Source organism: Pseudochaenichthys georgianus, chromosome 11 (genome assembly GCF_902827115.2).
Source record: "Pseudochaenichthys georgianus chromosome 11, fPseGeo1.2, whole genome shotgun sequence".
Taxonomy (NCBI): Eukaryota; Metazoa; Chordata; class Actinopteri; order Perciformes; family Channichthyidae; genus Pseudochaenichthys; species Pseudochaenichthys georgianus.
The window spans coordinates 7,703,208-7,719,731 of record NC_047513.1 but is presented as its reverse complement, the minus strand read 5'-3'; the positions used below and the strand labels follow the sequence as shown (position 1 = coordinate 7,719,731).

Sequence of the window (16,524 nt, the reverse complement as noted above, 5' to 3'; positions counted from 1 at the left end):
CTTCAACTACGCTCTTTAAACACAGGACAAGGGGAGATCAAATTAAAATGTTGTCGCATGACATAAATGTGCAAACCTCACCGACAGTGAAGTCTGCTTCGATGTCCATGGCAGGGTTGGGCTTGGGGAAAGGCTCATTGGTCAGGCCCAGGGGAATGCCTATAACGGGGTTGAGCTTCTCGTGAGCGTGCGGCCGACTGGGAGACCTGACAGCTGGATCAGAGGATGCTTCCTCCCAGTTATTGAGAAAACTTTCCAAGTCTTCTGTGTCTAAGTCATCACTGTAGTTACTGGCGTGATCTGTGAAATAAACATGAGGAACTCTTCATATAGTGTGAAACGTGATATTTATATATAAATGATATTTATCAAACTAAAAATGGAAATAATTTGATGCGACAGGTAATGGATACACATTTATCTCGAATTTCATTATCTTTGAGAGTCACGCAATTCTATCCTTTTCCATACACTGGAATAATATCCTGAAAAATGACCAGTTTACTATTTTTTAAAATCAAAAGTCAAGTCAAAGAGATCGAAATGACGTTTCCAACAATTCCGAATGTAATATTATACAGTTATGTATACAAATATGTATATCCTATATACACAATAAACCGACACATTTACACATATGCAGATTATGCACACATTAAGATAAAAAAAACCACAATCAACCGACACATTTACACATATGCACACATTAAGATAAAAAAAAAAACACAATCAAAAATAACAGTCACTTCAATATAGGGGTGGGCGATATGACGATATATATCGTCGAGACGATATTAGGTCTCCACGATATGCCTTTTCAGAGATTTCAGAGATATCATATCTATCGTTATAGTGCACCAGGGTAGGATTTTCACGGCGGCCATGACGGCCGGTCTGACTGTGAAGCCCCGAAAATAATTGTACGTCCTACGGCCACCATGGCCTGTGTGCCCCTGATACTGTTAAAATCTCGAAGTTGCTTTAAAAGCGTCAGAACAGTGGTTTCTGAACTACATTATGCTGCGTTCACAACGGACACGATGCGAATATTCTCACCCTTACCGCTGGAATTTCACCGCGGCTGTCAGCTGTGTTTACTCCTGTCATTCAAACAGGACGCGCTGGAGAGGGGGCGGGGCTTATATCCATGTAAATACTGTGGTGGAAACCAACTACGACAAAATTAACCTATTTTACCGTTATTTAATTGTAATACACGTTTCAAAATGATGCCGAAGTAACTAAATACTGATAACGGTTAGTAAAAAACAAGCTGTCTAGTCAGGATTCAGACAGTATTGCACTTCATTTATTGTCTTGGTTGATTCTGTTGGCTTATATTTTATTTTATCAATAAGCTATTTATATTGTTTTTCCCGTTGGAAACAGATGTTCAGTTATGTTAAAGTCTTTGATTGCAGTTCAAGTCTAAATTTTACATTTCAATTGTTTGGCACTGACTTTTCATCATTGATGTTTTATGTTTTACTTAGTTATGTTTTACTCTCATTTTCATGTTTATTGATGTTACATCACTGCTAGTGAAAAACAGAAAGTGAATATTTATACTGAGAAACTGTGCCTTGAATATTTTTATTTTATTTAGCAAGAGAGTGCACTTTACTTGGTGAATAAACCAGTGTTAACGTTTATTGTGTAGGGTGTAGGCCTACCTACTTGAACACTGAGGAAGCCATATCAAAATTCCTGTTGAATTGTTCATTCAGGGATTCACTGCAGAATTAAAACCAGCTTGAAATGGTATTTTGGTCTGTTACTCCTTTTTATTTTAGTTTCTGTTACCTTGTAGGTGGTTCTACTAAGTAATTTGAAAAATAACCATAATAACCAACATGAAAAAATATCGTGATAAATATCGTCTATCGTGATACTGCTTGAAAATATCGTGATATTATATTTTTTCAATATCGCCCACCCCTACTTCAATATCAATAGTGTATTTTGCTCTTGTGCTCCTACTAAAGTATTTGTAGACATCTCCAGAGTATTAACCCCCAAGTTTTTACCCCACTACATTTGATCTTGAAGCTGTAGTTATTCTGTAGATTAAGTAGTAGTAGTAGAACCTTTATTTAGCCAGGAAAATCAATTAAGAACAAATTCTTATTTTCAATGATGACCTGACAGGAGGCAAAAGGCTTCCTGAGGGGATGGGGGTTGGGAGGAAGAAAATAAAAAGACAGACTCCGGTCACTACAGAACCCAGGAGACAACACAATGACACAGAGCAGAGATGACAGGCATAGCAGTTAAACATATAACATATTTAAAATAATACTGCTGGGGTTCAATCAGTCATTAAAATAATATAGAACCATGCATGCCAACCTTTCCAAATCCAAAAGAGGTAGGTTTGTGCGCGGCAAATGTGCACGCCCAAATGTGCACGCCCAAATGAGGTAATCAGAAGAAATGGAACCCCAGTAATTACATGTATAAACCATGTATTTAACATATATTGCATCATTTTATGCATTTTTCAGAAAAAGTGGTAGTTTAGTAAACAGTGACATCAACGACATGTCTGGTCTGTAAAATGCCCGAAAAGTAAAAGAATGGGAGATAAATATCCCAAAGTCTCCACATTTTATTATATTTTTAGTGTGTTTCTGGTGCTCTTTCAGTTGAGACAGTGTAGATTAAGGATGTGTCAGGATGTAGAACTCTTGTGTGAACATTGGATAAAGCCAGGTTCATATTCTTGTTTCATGTTGATGACATATTAGAGTCAAAGGTTTGCAGAGAGCGAAATATCTTTGTGTTGCGCCATAAATCAGAAAATACTGCATTAAAAAAGTAATTTCCTGCATGTTTCTACTGATAAAGTGTGATGCAAATAATGTACAGGCTTTCAGATTGCTGTAGTTCACTAAACAGAAACATTAACGACATGTTTGGTGTCGAAAATGTCAGAAAAAGTGAAAGAATGGGAGATAAATATCCCCAAATCTCAAAATTATATAATATTTTTTTATGTGTTTGTGGTTCTCTTTCAGTTGAGACACTGTAGGTGAAGGATGCTTCAGGAAAATACCAAACACTGGATGTCTTTCAGTCGCCAACATGTGTTTTAGAGACACTGATATTAACGGGGAAACCCTGCAGGACTCAAATGCCTTCTTAAACTCATTTGGGAGTGATTACCCATCAGCCCCGGCGGTAACGCTGCCTTTCCTCTGCACGTACTTGTTTCTCTTTCAGAAACACAGAGAACTGTTTTTATGATGAGATCACAGACACGCTGCAAACGGTGTCCGCCAAAAGTCGAGTCCAGTGTCTATGTAGTATCATTTTTATTTGTTATAGTTTGGGAAGATTGAAAATCGGTAGGGAAAGTCAGCTAAGTGAGCTGTTTGCTCATAACAACACACGGTGTGTTTGGCAGGGCCTTCAACAGCTAACCAACTACAAGGGCAAAACATTTGGCACTACTAGAGCTGACGCCCACCTTGCAGAGGAACTAAACCACTTCTTTGCCCGCTTTGAGGCTAGCAGACCCCCCCACTTTTCTATTCTGCCTCTGTCCCTGCAAACTACCAGCTCCATACCACCTCTCACTCTCAAAGAACATCAGGTGAAGCAGACGCTGAAGTCTGTGAATCCTGGAAAAGCCGCAGGACCCGATGGAGTACTCGGAAAAGTACTCAAAGCTTGTGCTGACCAGCTTTCAGGGGTCCTGACCAGGATATTCAACCTGTCCCTGTCACAAGCTTGCATTCTATCCTGTCTGAAAACGGCTACCATCATTCCTGTCCCCAAAAAGACACCAGTCAGAGAGCTCAACGACTACAGGCCCATAGCCCTAACATCGGCGGTGATGAAATGTTTCGAAAGACTAATAGCCGACTACATCAAAGCCAGCCTCCCACCCTCCCTCGACCCTCATCAGTTCGCCTATAGAGCCAACAGATCCACGGATGATGCCATCGCCACGGTCCTTCACAAAGCTGTGAGCCATCTAGAAGGCCCAGGCAACTATATTAGGATGCTGTTTGTCGATTTTAGCACCATCATACCTGACATACTAGTGGAAAAACTTTCAAGCCTAGGTTTCCCCCCCATCTTATGCGCTTGGATTTATAATTTCCTTACAGACCGTCCTCAGACAGTGAAAATAGGCCCTTTTTGCTCCTCCACCCGCACCCTCAGCACTGGCTCCCCGCAGGGCTGCGTGCTGAGCCCTCTACTCTACACTCTCTACACACACGATTGCTCTCCCATTCACCCCTCTAACTCCATTATCAAATTTGCAGATGACACCACTGTGGTCGGCCAAATACATAAGGGAGACGACGAGTCGGCATACAGAGACGAGATCCTGAAGCTGTCTGTGTGGTGTTCATCAAATAATCTGTATCTGAACACAAGTCAGACAAAAGAAATCATCATAGACTTCAGAAAGCACCGACCAGAAACCGCCCCCCTTCACCTCAATGGAGAGAGAGTGGAGAGGGTCTCCACCTTTAAGTTCCTGGGGGTTCACATCTCGGAGAGCCTCAGCTGGACAGCACACACCACTGCAGCAGTTAAGAAGACCCAGCAGCGACTACACTTCCTGAGGGTGCTTCGGAGAAACCGACTTAACAAGAAGCTGCTGGTGTCCTTCTACCGGGCGACCATCGAGAGCGTGCTGTCATACTCCATCTCGGGGTGGTATGCAGGATGCTCAGCTGCGGACAAGAAAGCCCTGCAGAGAGTGATCAGGATGGCAGAGAAAACCATCAGCTGTCCCCTGCCCTCTCTGGAACACATCTCCACCTCCCGCTGCCTCAGCAGAGCTAATAAAATCATAAAGGACAGCTCTCACCCGGGTCACAGACTGTTCTCTCTCCTGCCTTCTGGGAGGAGATACAGGAGCTTCAAGTCACGGACAAACAGACTCAAAAACAGTTTCTACCCCTGGGCCGTCAGGCTGCTCAACCACCACACATAATGCAATAACTGTATCCATTCTCACACATACACACACTTTTAATGCACTTTATATACTATTTTTTATGTCAATATTTTTAACTATTTATTCCCCCGTATGATTGTATGTCCTATTGCTGTGTTTTTTGGTGTTATGTATTTGTTTGTATTTTTTGCACACCGGGACAGAGTTGCACTCTGAATCTCGTTATACTCTGTGTATAGTGACAATAAAAGGCTTTAACTTTTAACTTTAACTTTTAAATCGGTAGGCGGTAGAAACATGTCAAAAGCGGTAGACTACCGCCCAAACCGGTAGGGTTGGCAGGTATGCAGAACATTCATCCATTCATTCATCCATTCATGGCAATGCATACTATAGGAGAGGTCAAGACATTGGTAGTGAGCATCAGGCAAATCAGTTGCATGTGTGTACCAGGGTGTTTGTAATAGTGTCCCTGAAGGTGCGGGGGGAGATAAAGGTCTTCATTTTCAACGTTTTTTGTATGATATTCCAGCTATGAGCTGCTGTAAACTGAAAGGCGGAGCGGCCAAAGGATGTCTGGGCTTTGGGGATCTTTAGCAGGATGCTTGTAGCTGACCGGGTGTTGTGCGTCGGGGGTGGGCGGAGTTGCAGTAATTGTGTGAGGTAGAAGGGGGTGAGGCCTAGGAGTGTTTTATAAACAAACATCAGCCAGTGGATGTTGCGCCTGGTCTCAAGAGAGAGTACAGATCACAGTGATGTGTCCTGTAGGGGGCATTGGTGGCGAAGCGGATGGCGGAGTGATACAGAACGTCTAAATGATCAAGAGCTCCATAAGATGTTCTATACAAAAAAAAGATGCAACTCTAATTCATATTATATATTATTCAATGTCTAAAAAGTGACTTTACCCTTGTCTAGATTGATTATCCGAGTTCCCTAATGCCATTCTTTCTTTTCATGTTTCCTACTGAACTAAAACCTCAAAATGTTCTCTCTTACCATCTGGAGCAGTTACTTGTTGTCTGTCTTTTCCCGCCACCTTCTCCTTTGTTCTCTCCTCCTTGCTGCTGTTCTCATGTTGTTCTGCCACCATCTCGGCCATGAGGATGAGCTCTGCCTCGAAGGGGTCAGACGGGATCTTTTGCTTTATCTCCTGGATGGTTTCTAAGATGCGTTCAGCGCTGTCCATTGTCACAGGCAGGAACATGGGTACCGGCACCTAGGGTAGGCAGGAAGGAAGTAACAGAGTGTGAGGGGCTGTAAGGAGGATGGCATACACCTACTTTTTAATAATTATTTTAAATGAATTCGACATACTGGAAATGGCAGCCCCATAGGTTGGGGGGTAAACTGGCTGTACATATTCATGGGTACAGGAATATACACCGGCACTGGGACGGGAACGATCAGGATTTTAGGAAAGATGTCGTCTGTAGAGAGGGGGAAAATAAAGACAATGTCAGAGTTGTAAAATCGAAATTAGAAGGGATAGGTCAATAAAGAAGTTTTGGGCCAGCGCCTTCAAAAGTTGTGCTAATCAGGAAATAAGGATTTTATTGTAGGCTATTAAAGGTGGAGTAGGTAATTTTGGAGAAACCAGCTCGAGTGCGCTACAATTTGAAAATACACAGCCGGAAAAAATCTGCCACTTCCTTACAGAGCCCCTCCTCCAACACACACGAACGCGCACATGACCAATGAGGGCACGAGATAAGTTTGTGCCCAGATGGAAGGCTGACAGGCAGGTAGGCCATCCAGTTACTTTCGCCGGGCCGGCTCAAATGATTGGTCGTGCTTTTTACAGTACTACGGCTTCCACAGATGACATTTCTTTATGGATTTATTGTCAAAGCACTTCAGATATTCATTGCTATTGGGATGTTAAGAGCATTCCATGGAATATAACAACAAGTGTATCTCGAGCCGGTTTCTCAAACTTACCTACCCCACCTTTAAGTACAAAACAACACTGCTTAATATTTGTAGGGGTATGTAAAGACAAAGATGTATAAACCAATACACACACACAAACAGAACATCGAAATGGATAATATGTTTTTTTAAGTTTTAGATTTACCAGTTGGTGCCTTCTGCAGGAGAACAGTCTCTAATTAAGATTTTAATTGTATTAAAATACTGATTTGTAATAAAGTATATGCTTGCAGAGACTTAAAGCATTTGTAGAAACATTCATAAACAACTTAAAGTTTTCCAACTCGAGGTCTGCTACCGTTATTACGTATTCAGACGTGATTCTCAAACATTACATACAAAAACCAACATTGGTGTATAGTCTATTTGTTTGACTATGGAGCAGATATGTCGTTACAATAGGAACAACGTTTGGTAGTTACCCGTTTGTGCTTCAACATCGACTGTCTGCGTCTTACAGGAAATCGCTTTGTTCTGCACCAGCGGTCTGCAGAGCACAGCCTTGTTCTTCAGGATTTTTGGGCGGGAAGGAGAAGGAACGGTCACTGTATCCGTCTGAACACCAAACTGAAGGAGGAAGTACATAAATAGTAACAACTCCAGAATAAAAACACTTCAAAATACTTATAAGATACAACAACTTACATTTCCAAAGCTCTTGGGATGACAGGATGTGCCTGTTGAGACAATGACAGAGTAAGAAACCATCACATTCAACACTGGAAAATAATCGAATGAGGAAACAGCATGTTTTTTTTCATATAGGTTTGAATATAGTTCATAAATACCTGTGTTTGTGTGTTGTGTACTTGTCTGGACAGTTCTGTAGGAAACGTTTGATTCCTCTGTTGGAGGTCCTGCAAGTGAGATGACGCTGGCGATGACGGGTGTGGCCTCCGCTGTACCTGAAGTAGGAAAACACAAAAGGGAGTCAGTGAGATATATAGCCAATAAAATTCATAACATTTTTATTAATTTGCGCATGCTTTTATTTAATTTTTTTAAAATTACAATCCTATAAAAAGTATGGTTATTGTGTAGCCAAAATACAGAACAAAAATTTGCCAAATTAAACCTACTAAAACTACTATTTTTGACAGCTAAAACAGCATAAAAAACACAAATTCAATTTTAACAGGTTTTAAATCTAGAATAGGGTTTCAAAGTTGTAGTTTTGACTATTTTCCACCAGCTGAAAATAGTTTATAATGGGCGCCAAAAAAATTAAATGCAGAACCCTCAATGTTACTAAACATTGACAAGACTGCGACATAGGATTTAGTACACAGAAAATTATTAAAATTCATCATTATTCAATTAAAATAAAAAAGAATAAAATGTTTTAATTGTGTCAGGAATAATTGATGTAATAATTACTGTAACCTTTTTTTTTTTTACGTGGGCATTTTTTCCTCTAAGGACATCAGATCAATATGTGACCTGCTCTATCGAAATCAGTCTCATTGACCCGAAGACACATTTTGAGTTGTATACACTGTTGGAAAGAGGAGATTCCCAGCTTTCTAATGATATCAGGATTGTTGTTCTACTCCAAATATTAAGCAAAATAAGTTACATTATATAATGACTGTCACCGAGTCATCATTTTGAGAAAAAGGCCTTCAAAGTTTCCTCTTCTCTGGAATCCATCGATCCGATTGATTATTAGCGGAGCAAATTATCAAAATACTACGTTGGGAAGATATTTTCGTTTGGATTACTGGTCTGGGGGAAGCTCGTGAGTGTGTGTGTGTGTGATTTTGCGTTTGTGTGTATTGTGTTCGTTTCCCGGGGAAAATCCTCAAGAGAAACACCGGCTGTTGTTATGCCTGCTGTGACGTTAAGTTACTCCGTTCTCCGCTTGTAATTATGCCGAAGCTTCAAAGTTGTATTTATTATCTGAATTTGCCGAAACAAGTTTAATATTCTGAAAGCCAAGACTTTGTTTAATTGAAATCAGATGAAAACAAACTGTAACGGACCCTGCCGTGTTATCTATGATTACTATACGCGTACATTCATAATGTCAGCCGGAGGGAGGGGGGGCGGCGCTGCGGAAGATCAGATTGCGAATGAGAGGTGCCTGTCTTCGTCCCTTTACAAGCTTCAAACATGTATTTATCGTGTGATTTTGGAAATAAAAGTTTCATATTCTGAAAGCCAAGACTTTGTTTATTTAAAATCAAACAAAACACCTGAACCCAGAAAAAATAGTTTTTTACGCAAATCCACGTTTATTTTGAAATGAGCCGTTGCGACTTCCGACTGATTTCGATAGAGCGGGTCACATATTTGTTTTCAAATGAGGGGACAATACTGTATGTTAAAAAAACATAATTAGAGGAAAAATAATTCCACACCTTTGACGATTTCTCCCTGCGTGGCCACTTTATCACAGCAGAACTGCAGCTGACAGATCAGATCACAGAAGTGTTTGACCTCTCCCAGCATGGGAAGACTCTGCTTCAGTTTCCCTTTGCGGCCGCAGGTGTCACACTTTGCAACCTGAGAGAGAAACAGTGAATAAACATTTAGATCCATTTTTTTTCTTCCACCTATGATTTTAAAAGCTGCATTGCTTACGTGGCAGAAGAGCATAGTGTATTTGGAGCGGCACTCGTCAGAGCAGAACTCCTCGGTGGAGCCTCCGTACTGAGCCGTCACCAGCTCCTTGGACACACTGTAGCAGTAGGCGCAGGAGTTACAGTGCTTCCCCCAGCTTTTAGTCTGGTCGTGTCTGAAGAGGAGCTTACATCCTGGGAGGAAGGAGAAGGGAGGCTTTATCAGATCAAGTGTGTTCTTTAAACATATACAACACAACTTGTACATAATTATATTCTTTGAATGAGTTTTTTATCGTCATCGGGAAATTAAATTATCCAAATACCATTATAATATTTTTGACTGTAGAATGTAAAAAGAATTGTCATATACATATATATAAAAAAAGCTTCTCCCCAGTTTAAGTTTCCTGAAAGATTCCATATTGTTGCTATGTCTGGTGCCACTGTGTCAGTGTTTACAATTCTAGAGTTTACTCTTAGTATGTAAAAAAATCGTTTCAGACAGTTATTGCAATTTTTAGTATGTATATATTTCCATCTGTCTGGTTACCGTCGCTGCAGAAGTAGCAGTCTCTGTTGTCTATCCTCTTAGCGTCTCTGGTGATCTTTTCGATCTTACAGTATTCACACAGGCTCGTCACGTTGTTGTCTTTCTTGAACTCGTGAGCACAATCAATGCTGCACACGAAAACCATTTGGTCCTGCACACACAGAGGTATTAACATTAGGCATGTCAGTATGTACATCAAGTTCTCAACTCTCAAGGATAAGATACACATTTTTACTTTTTTCAAATTCTTCAGGATTATGATGAAAAGATTGCAATGTTGGATACAACACCACACTTTCTGTGTATTTTACAGGCAGTGTAAGACCTGTTCAAATTATCGGTTTTAGCAAAAAGGAAATACTTTAGTCCAAAATCCCAAGAGGGATTGGGCGTATTTACAAGAAAACAACATACTTAGAATTCAATTAAATCTACAGATGTGGGATTTGTCCATGATTAATACTGTTACACCTTCTCACTTCTCAATGGGTTGCATTTCCTGTTTACCGCCAGCTTCTGCGGTGTGATGAGATTCATCCAACCTTCAAAGTGGAGAAATGTGGTTCCTTGACAAAAAAAGCCTTGTTACCTTGATCTGGATGACTTCAGGTAGAGATTGTATGTTGCGGGCACACTGGAAGCAGTTCAGTTTCAGTGGTGCTTTGGGGATTTCTTGCTGATTTTGGGCGGAGGTGATCTGGATTTGGGGTGATCCGACGGGCAACTTGGTAAAAATATTCACCTGTGTCTGGGACTTCTTGAACTTTTCCTATGGCACAGAAAACAATAAACAAGAGTGAAAATTCATTCATGTAGAGCAGGGGTCGGCAACAGGCGGACCGCTGTCCGGACCCAGACGCCAACCTATACGGACCCGGACCTATAATCAATACATTAATAGGGGATTTCAATTTTGACGGGGCGATTCTATTTTAACCGCCGCCGACAGGGGGCGAAAGAGACGAGTCAGCGATACAGGGAGAGAAACACAGAAGAGATGAGAGCGCGGCAGAGAGAAGCGGAGAGGAAAGTGAGTGAAGAGAATAATTAGCGATACAGGGAGAGAAGCGGAGAGGAGAGTGAACAGGCGTGTTAGCGGCAGACAGGGAGAGACAAATAATGACACATGGCGCTCTCCAAGAAGAGGAAAGTGGACAGTGAGAACAGAGCTTTTAACCCTGAGTGGACTCGTTCATGTTCATCCTGCCCACTGGGAGCACAGAGCCAGTGTGTCTCATTTGTTCAGAGACCGTGGCGCTCATTAGAAGTGCCAAAACGCCACTATGAGACAAAACAAGTGTTTGACCAAACATTCCCTCTCAAGTCAGAACTGAGGTCACAACAAATAAGCAGTCTCAGAGCCCAATATGATCAGTCCACCTGGATCAAAACTAAAACTAAATATGGTTCCAGGGCAGGCTAACCGAGGCTAACCAATGAGCTAACCGAGGCTAACCAATGAGCACCTGCATGTGTGGATGAGAATGGCCCTGACACCATTTCAGCCCAGATTTAAACTCCTGGCAGGACAAGCTCGAGCTCAATTCTCGCACTGAATAAAAAGAAGTGAGTGAGGGACTGCAATATAAGAGGAAAGAAAGAGAAACTTTGAAACTGTTCAATTGTTATGATGTGTAAAGACTGATATGGTTCTATAATCGTCTGAAACAGTTAAGTCATGATGTGAAACGGTTAACAAAGAAAAAGGGAAACTCAAGCTGCTGCTACACTTTATTTTATTTATCTAAAATTAAGCACTTTTAAAGATGCACACATTTTCAAAAGCTATTTTATTTATTTTCTCCATTTTATTTTTAAATGCAGACCGAGAGGAACATTACACGTATTTACTGTATATCTGTATAGTTCAAAGTTAATTGACAATAAATAGTTGTTTTTGAATTGTACTTTCTTTATTTGATTGGCAGTCAGTTGTTGATTACATACAGACATTGATAAAGCTACAGCTACTTCAATATATATCACACTAATTCATAAAGCAACTTAGACATTTTGATGTTCCGGACCTTTGCATGGGGACATTTTCTCTAACTGGACCTCGTTGAATTTTAGTTGAATACCCTTGATGTAGAGTTTCTAGGCAGAGTAATTAATGAGCAAAACAGCTAACAACACATTTTCAACAAAAGATAAGAATTGTATGTAGTGATAATAACCATTAGTTGTGTGGATATATTGGCTAAATGCGTATATGCAAAAAATTGAACCGCAAGAACAGGAACATTCAGAAGATGACATTTCTGTTATACAGCCTTGAAAAGAACAACATCAGAAATCCAAGACGATATCTTACCTTATATGTCTAATATCACAATATCGATACAATATTGATATATTGACCTGCTCTAAATTTGTATTTACTATGTAAACAATAATCAAGAGTGTGATTTAATAAGTAAACCTCATTACCTGAAAAGCCATAACACAAGGCAGAGTGCAGAAGTTCCTGATGGAGGTATCCGACATGGCCAGGTGGTAGGCGGGGACTGTGTTTTTCCCACAATTATCACAACTCACCCGAGCACCTACAAAAAAAGAGAAGGAAAGAGTATTACAAATATTTCAAAACATCAAAGCAGCCAAGAGCGAGGTAGTAAATCTGTCTTGTAAACTTCTTGTACCTGATGCACTGACGGACTGGACCTTGAAAGCCATCACACAGCTGCTGCTGCAGTACAGGCTCACTGAGTTGTCACTGTTCTTGTTGTGAATCATTTCTCCCATCAGCCGGGTAGTGTTACACATCACGCAGGGCTGGTTGGTCTTAGTGTTCTGTTATGAAATGACAAGACAGATATTTGAGGACTTTTAACAATCTTTTGCTTTGTGTTAAGCACATGTTTAGATCTGCCAGGCCTCAACTTTGATGCTCAAACTGTACAGATCAAACCATCTGTAGATCATACTGACCATAAGCACAGACTGTCTTGTTTTGTCCAGTGACTCTTCTAATAAAAGGTTATTGCATAATATTCTATGATACAGAAAAAAATATAAAAATGTTTTAATGAAGCAATTCACTATTGACGGTAACAAGAATTCAAGAAAAACATGGAGCCCCGGGTGTTGTTCTCATATAGTTGGTAAATGTGCTCTATTGTTTAGAGGGTATCTATATATTTGGCACACTTTAGCCATGATGTAATGTTTAAATGTGTTGTTTATCTCATAATGAGGGTTTCTGGAATTCACCTCTTGCAAGTAGTGAAAGAACCACATTTGTTTATAACTACAAAATCTGCTAAATAAAAGTAGTAAATGTTTTACTTAGTTAATGTATGTAGCCTTAGTACGGTAAGCAAACTGTAGCGTGATTAAGAAAACTGTTTAAATCCGTTCTCACATATTTACACACCAATTTTTTTTATCATTTGACACCACAAATGATTAACAATACATTGTTGAATATTCAGTTTTATGACCTCCTTGCCATATTCTGCACCAGTCTGACCCTGAATTAGTGTTAATTTCGTTGACTAAAACTATGACGAAATATGTTCGTCAACGACCTTTTTTTCCATGACGATGACGAGACGGCACCGACGGCAGTAAACAATAACTAACGAAATCATCATGCAATATCGTTGACGAAAAGTGACGAGACGAAAATGTAGTTTACTAAATAAAAACTATGACAAAATCTCTCTTTACTTTCGTTGACGAAAAATGAGGAGACGAAATATTATCAAAGATAACGTTACATCTCTGATAGTCAGTTTTTCTCCCAGCAGTTCCATTTCCGGTGCTGCGGCAGAGCAGCAGCTGTTTCTGTGCTGCGCGCGGCGGTACATTTGAATTACACCGGGCAGCGGCACAATATGAACTGTCAGGAAGACTCGGGTCATGGTCTAACTAACCTTATTCAACAGAAAATAAAATGGCAACAACAGGGCTTAGGAGCAGTGGTCGCGTTAACCGAATACCCCCCCCGTCAGCGCGAGTGAGTGATACATTGTGCACTCGACGGATAATAATGGATTATGACGGAAATGTTACGATCCTGTCCGTCAAAATGACTGGCAACGAAAAAGTCTAAAGCTACCACTGCTTGGGAGAAAGAAACTATGTGATATTTGGGCCCATTTTCGCTACAATGAGGCGGAGAAAAAAAGCGAATGCATTGTTTTATCAGAAGGGAAGCAATGTGGCCATAACACAGCTGGTAAAAACACCACAAACCTGACCAGATACTCTCTGCAAAGCTTCTTAAATCATTCAACCTGTGTTTTTCATCAAATAAGGACAAGATAATCTTATTTATTTATATACTAAAATGACAAATTATTGGTTTTGGCTAGACTAGTTTGACTGATATGTTCTATATAATCTGATGACTAAAAAAGACTCAACAGTTTTCATTGACAAAAAGTAGACTAAAATAATTAGTTTTCTTTGACTAAAATAAGACTAAAATGTTCAGACTTTTAGTCGACTAAAACTTGACTAAATAAAAACAGGATGAAGATGACTAAATATGACTTAAACTAAAAAGGAAATTTAATACAGGACTACGACTAAAACTAAATAAAAAAATAGCTGACGAAATTAACACTACCCTGAATGTCATATTCATACCTCTTTGTACTTGGCCAGACACTCTGCATTGCACAAAGTTTTGTGGCTGTCCTTCAGCTTCAGCATGAGCGATTTCTTGAGGCAGTAGGAGCCGCAGTTTTCGCAGCCAGCCATGGAAAGTTTGTTGACTTTCCGGAAACGGTTGAAGCAGGCGTCGCTGCAGAGCTTGTGGACAGCACCGCTCAGGATCACCTCATGTTTGCTCTGCAGGAGGGAGGACAAAGAACAGTGGATGTTATTTCAGAAAATAATCCTGTCACTACAGAAAGTGTAGGTTACAGGGTCAGCAGTTCTCTGTACTACTTGTGTAACATTAAACAATGCAGGTTTTTTCGAATCTAATTTAAAATGGAAGATGCCACATTTTCTTTGTATTTAATACTGAAATTACAGGATTTTTTTATTGATTTATAACAAAACAGAAAACGCTGGCTTTTTTTGCCAGACGAAGAAAAAAGCTATCGAAAAATAATTTCTTTGCATTTCTTTATCAAATGGGACACAAATAACCACAAACCATTTTTTATTTTTTTATTGACCACAGTTTTATTTTTATGAGCCTCTACCAACTGGTTGAGCTGGCCTTCGATGGTAAAAGTGCATCATATACAGTTCAGTATTTGTATGCATCAAACTCAAATAAAACAAACTCAAATACATTTTTTTCTTTTATGGAAGATGAGCAATACATACAACCAGATATATTCATACAAATATATTATAATCATGGAAAAAGTGTTTTTCATAATAAAAAAAGACTTGCTCATCTTACTGTATATGCTGAATTGGCCTAACAACAAACAACTGGCCTAACAGCAAATGTATATATCCTGTGTTGGCCTAACTTGCTCATCTGTGTGCAACAGCACAAATTATATTTTTGGGGCATTAGATTCATTACCATTTTTTGTGGTATACTACAAAGCATTGCTGGCTAGCATTCAAGCACAGAAAAACCATGCATTTCCCACATTTCCATCTGGACACTCCCTTTGGACAGACCTTGCACCGGCCCCGCATCTCACTGTGAAGTGGCCAATGTCCACAGTTGTCATAGCGCACATCTGGTGGTGGTTGTTGAGCTGTCTGGGTGTAGTATTTATTTTGAGACATGGGTGGTGGTGAGGAGGGGGGTCTTCCGACTTTGGCTGGCTTATTGACTAGCTTCAAACTGTGGGCGACCTCCAGGCGAAACCTTTTGAGAGGCATGGGTTTCTTGTTCAGCAGGCCACAGTCCCTCTTGTAGACCAGCCAGGAATTTGAGACAGATAGGTCAAGCATGTATCCGAACAGTGGAAAGTACCATCGCCTTGTCTTGGCTGGGGTCTTGTATAGGTGGACCAACATGTCGGAAAGATCAATCCCGCCCATATGCTCATTATAGACATGAATGAGTGAGGGGCATGGGATGGGAATCTTTGCCTTAGCCTCTTGGCTCCACCGCTTGACAGTCGAAACAGGCTCGACCCCACAGGCATTGCTTAGAAGGTTGACGCATTTGTTGTCAAACCATTTGATTGCGACGACCCCTTCAGAAGATCTGTAATCAAAAGCTCCACGCCCTTTCTTCATCAGCTCTTTGTCTGTCATCAAGGGAGCTCTACCGTTGCGGTTTTGTCGGACAGTACCGATGCACTTGATACCCAGTCCTGAGTGCAGGTTCTGGATCAAGTTGAAACTGGTGAAGTAGTCATCACAGAAGACGATTGAAAGCCGTGGCAGTTCTATGGTTTTGCACAGCGTTGTCACCACTTTGGCCCCTAGAAGTAGCTTCTGCTCCTGCTCACTTAGGGCAACGTTGAAAAACGTGGACGCCCCTTGATAGAGCAGCATGTCATGAATGATCCCAGAGGAACTGGCCCGGCAGAACAGTTTGAAGCCCCACTTGTCTGGCTTGTTGGCGATATACTGGCGGAGATTGCCAGCCCTTGTGCCCTTACATGCCACCATGACCTCATCCACAC

General features: G+C 40.6%; 1 protein-coding gene across 1 annotated transcript in view; it reads right to left on the bottom strand.

Moving 5' to 3' along the window:
* The window catches only part of LOC117455148 (zinc finger MYM-type protein 4-like), a 33,189-nt gene that overhangs the window by 4,164 nt on the left and 12,501 nt on the right, over positions 1-16,524 (bottom strand). Inside the window, exons 8-20 of the mRNA XM_034094538.2 lie at positions 14,561-14,764; positions 12,607-12,757; positions 12,395-12,510; positions 10,554-10,733; positions 9,965-10,115; positions 9,434-9,606; positions 9,211-9,355; positions 7,639-7,755; positions 7,496-7,527; positions 7,273-7,417; positions 6,236-6,348; positions 5,918-6,137; positions 82-300 (exon numbers count right to left, since the gene is read on the bottom strand). Coding sequence (XP_033950429.1) covers positions 82-300; positions 5,918-6,137; positions 6,236-6,348; positions 7,273-7,417; positions 7,496-7,527; positions 7,639-7,755; positions 9,211-9,355; positions 9,434-9,606; positions 9,965-10,115; positions 10,554-10,733; positions 12,395-12,510; positions 12,607-12,757; positions 14,561-14,764 — 1,966 coding nt within the window. The remainder of the gene's footprint in view (positions 1-81; positions 301-5,917; positions 6,138-6,235; positions 6,349-7,272; positions 7,418-7,495; positions 7,528-7,638; positions 7,756-9,210; positions 9,356-9,433; positions 9,607-9,964; positions 10,116-10,553; positions 10,734-12,394; positions 12,511-12,606; positions 12,758-14,560; positions 14,765-16,524) is intronic.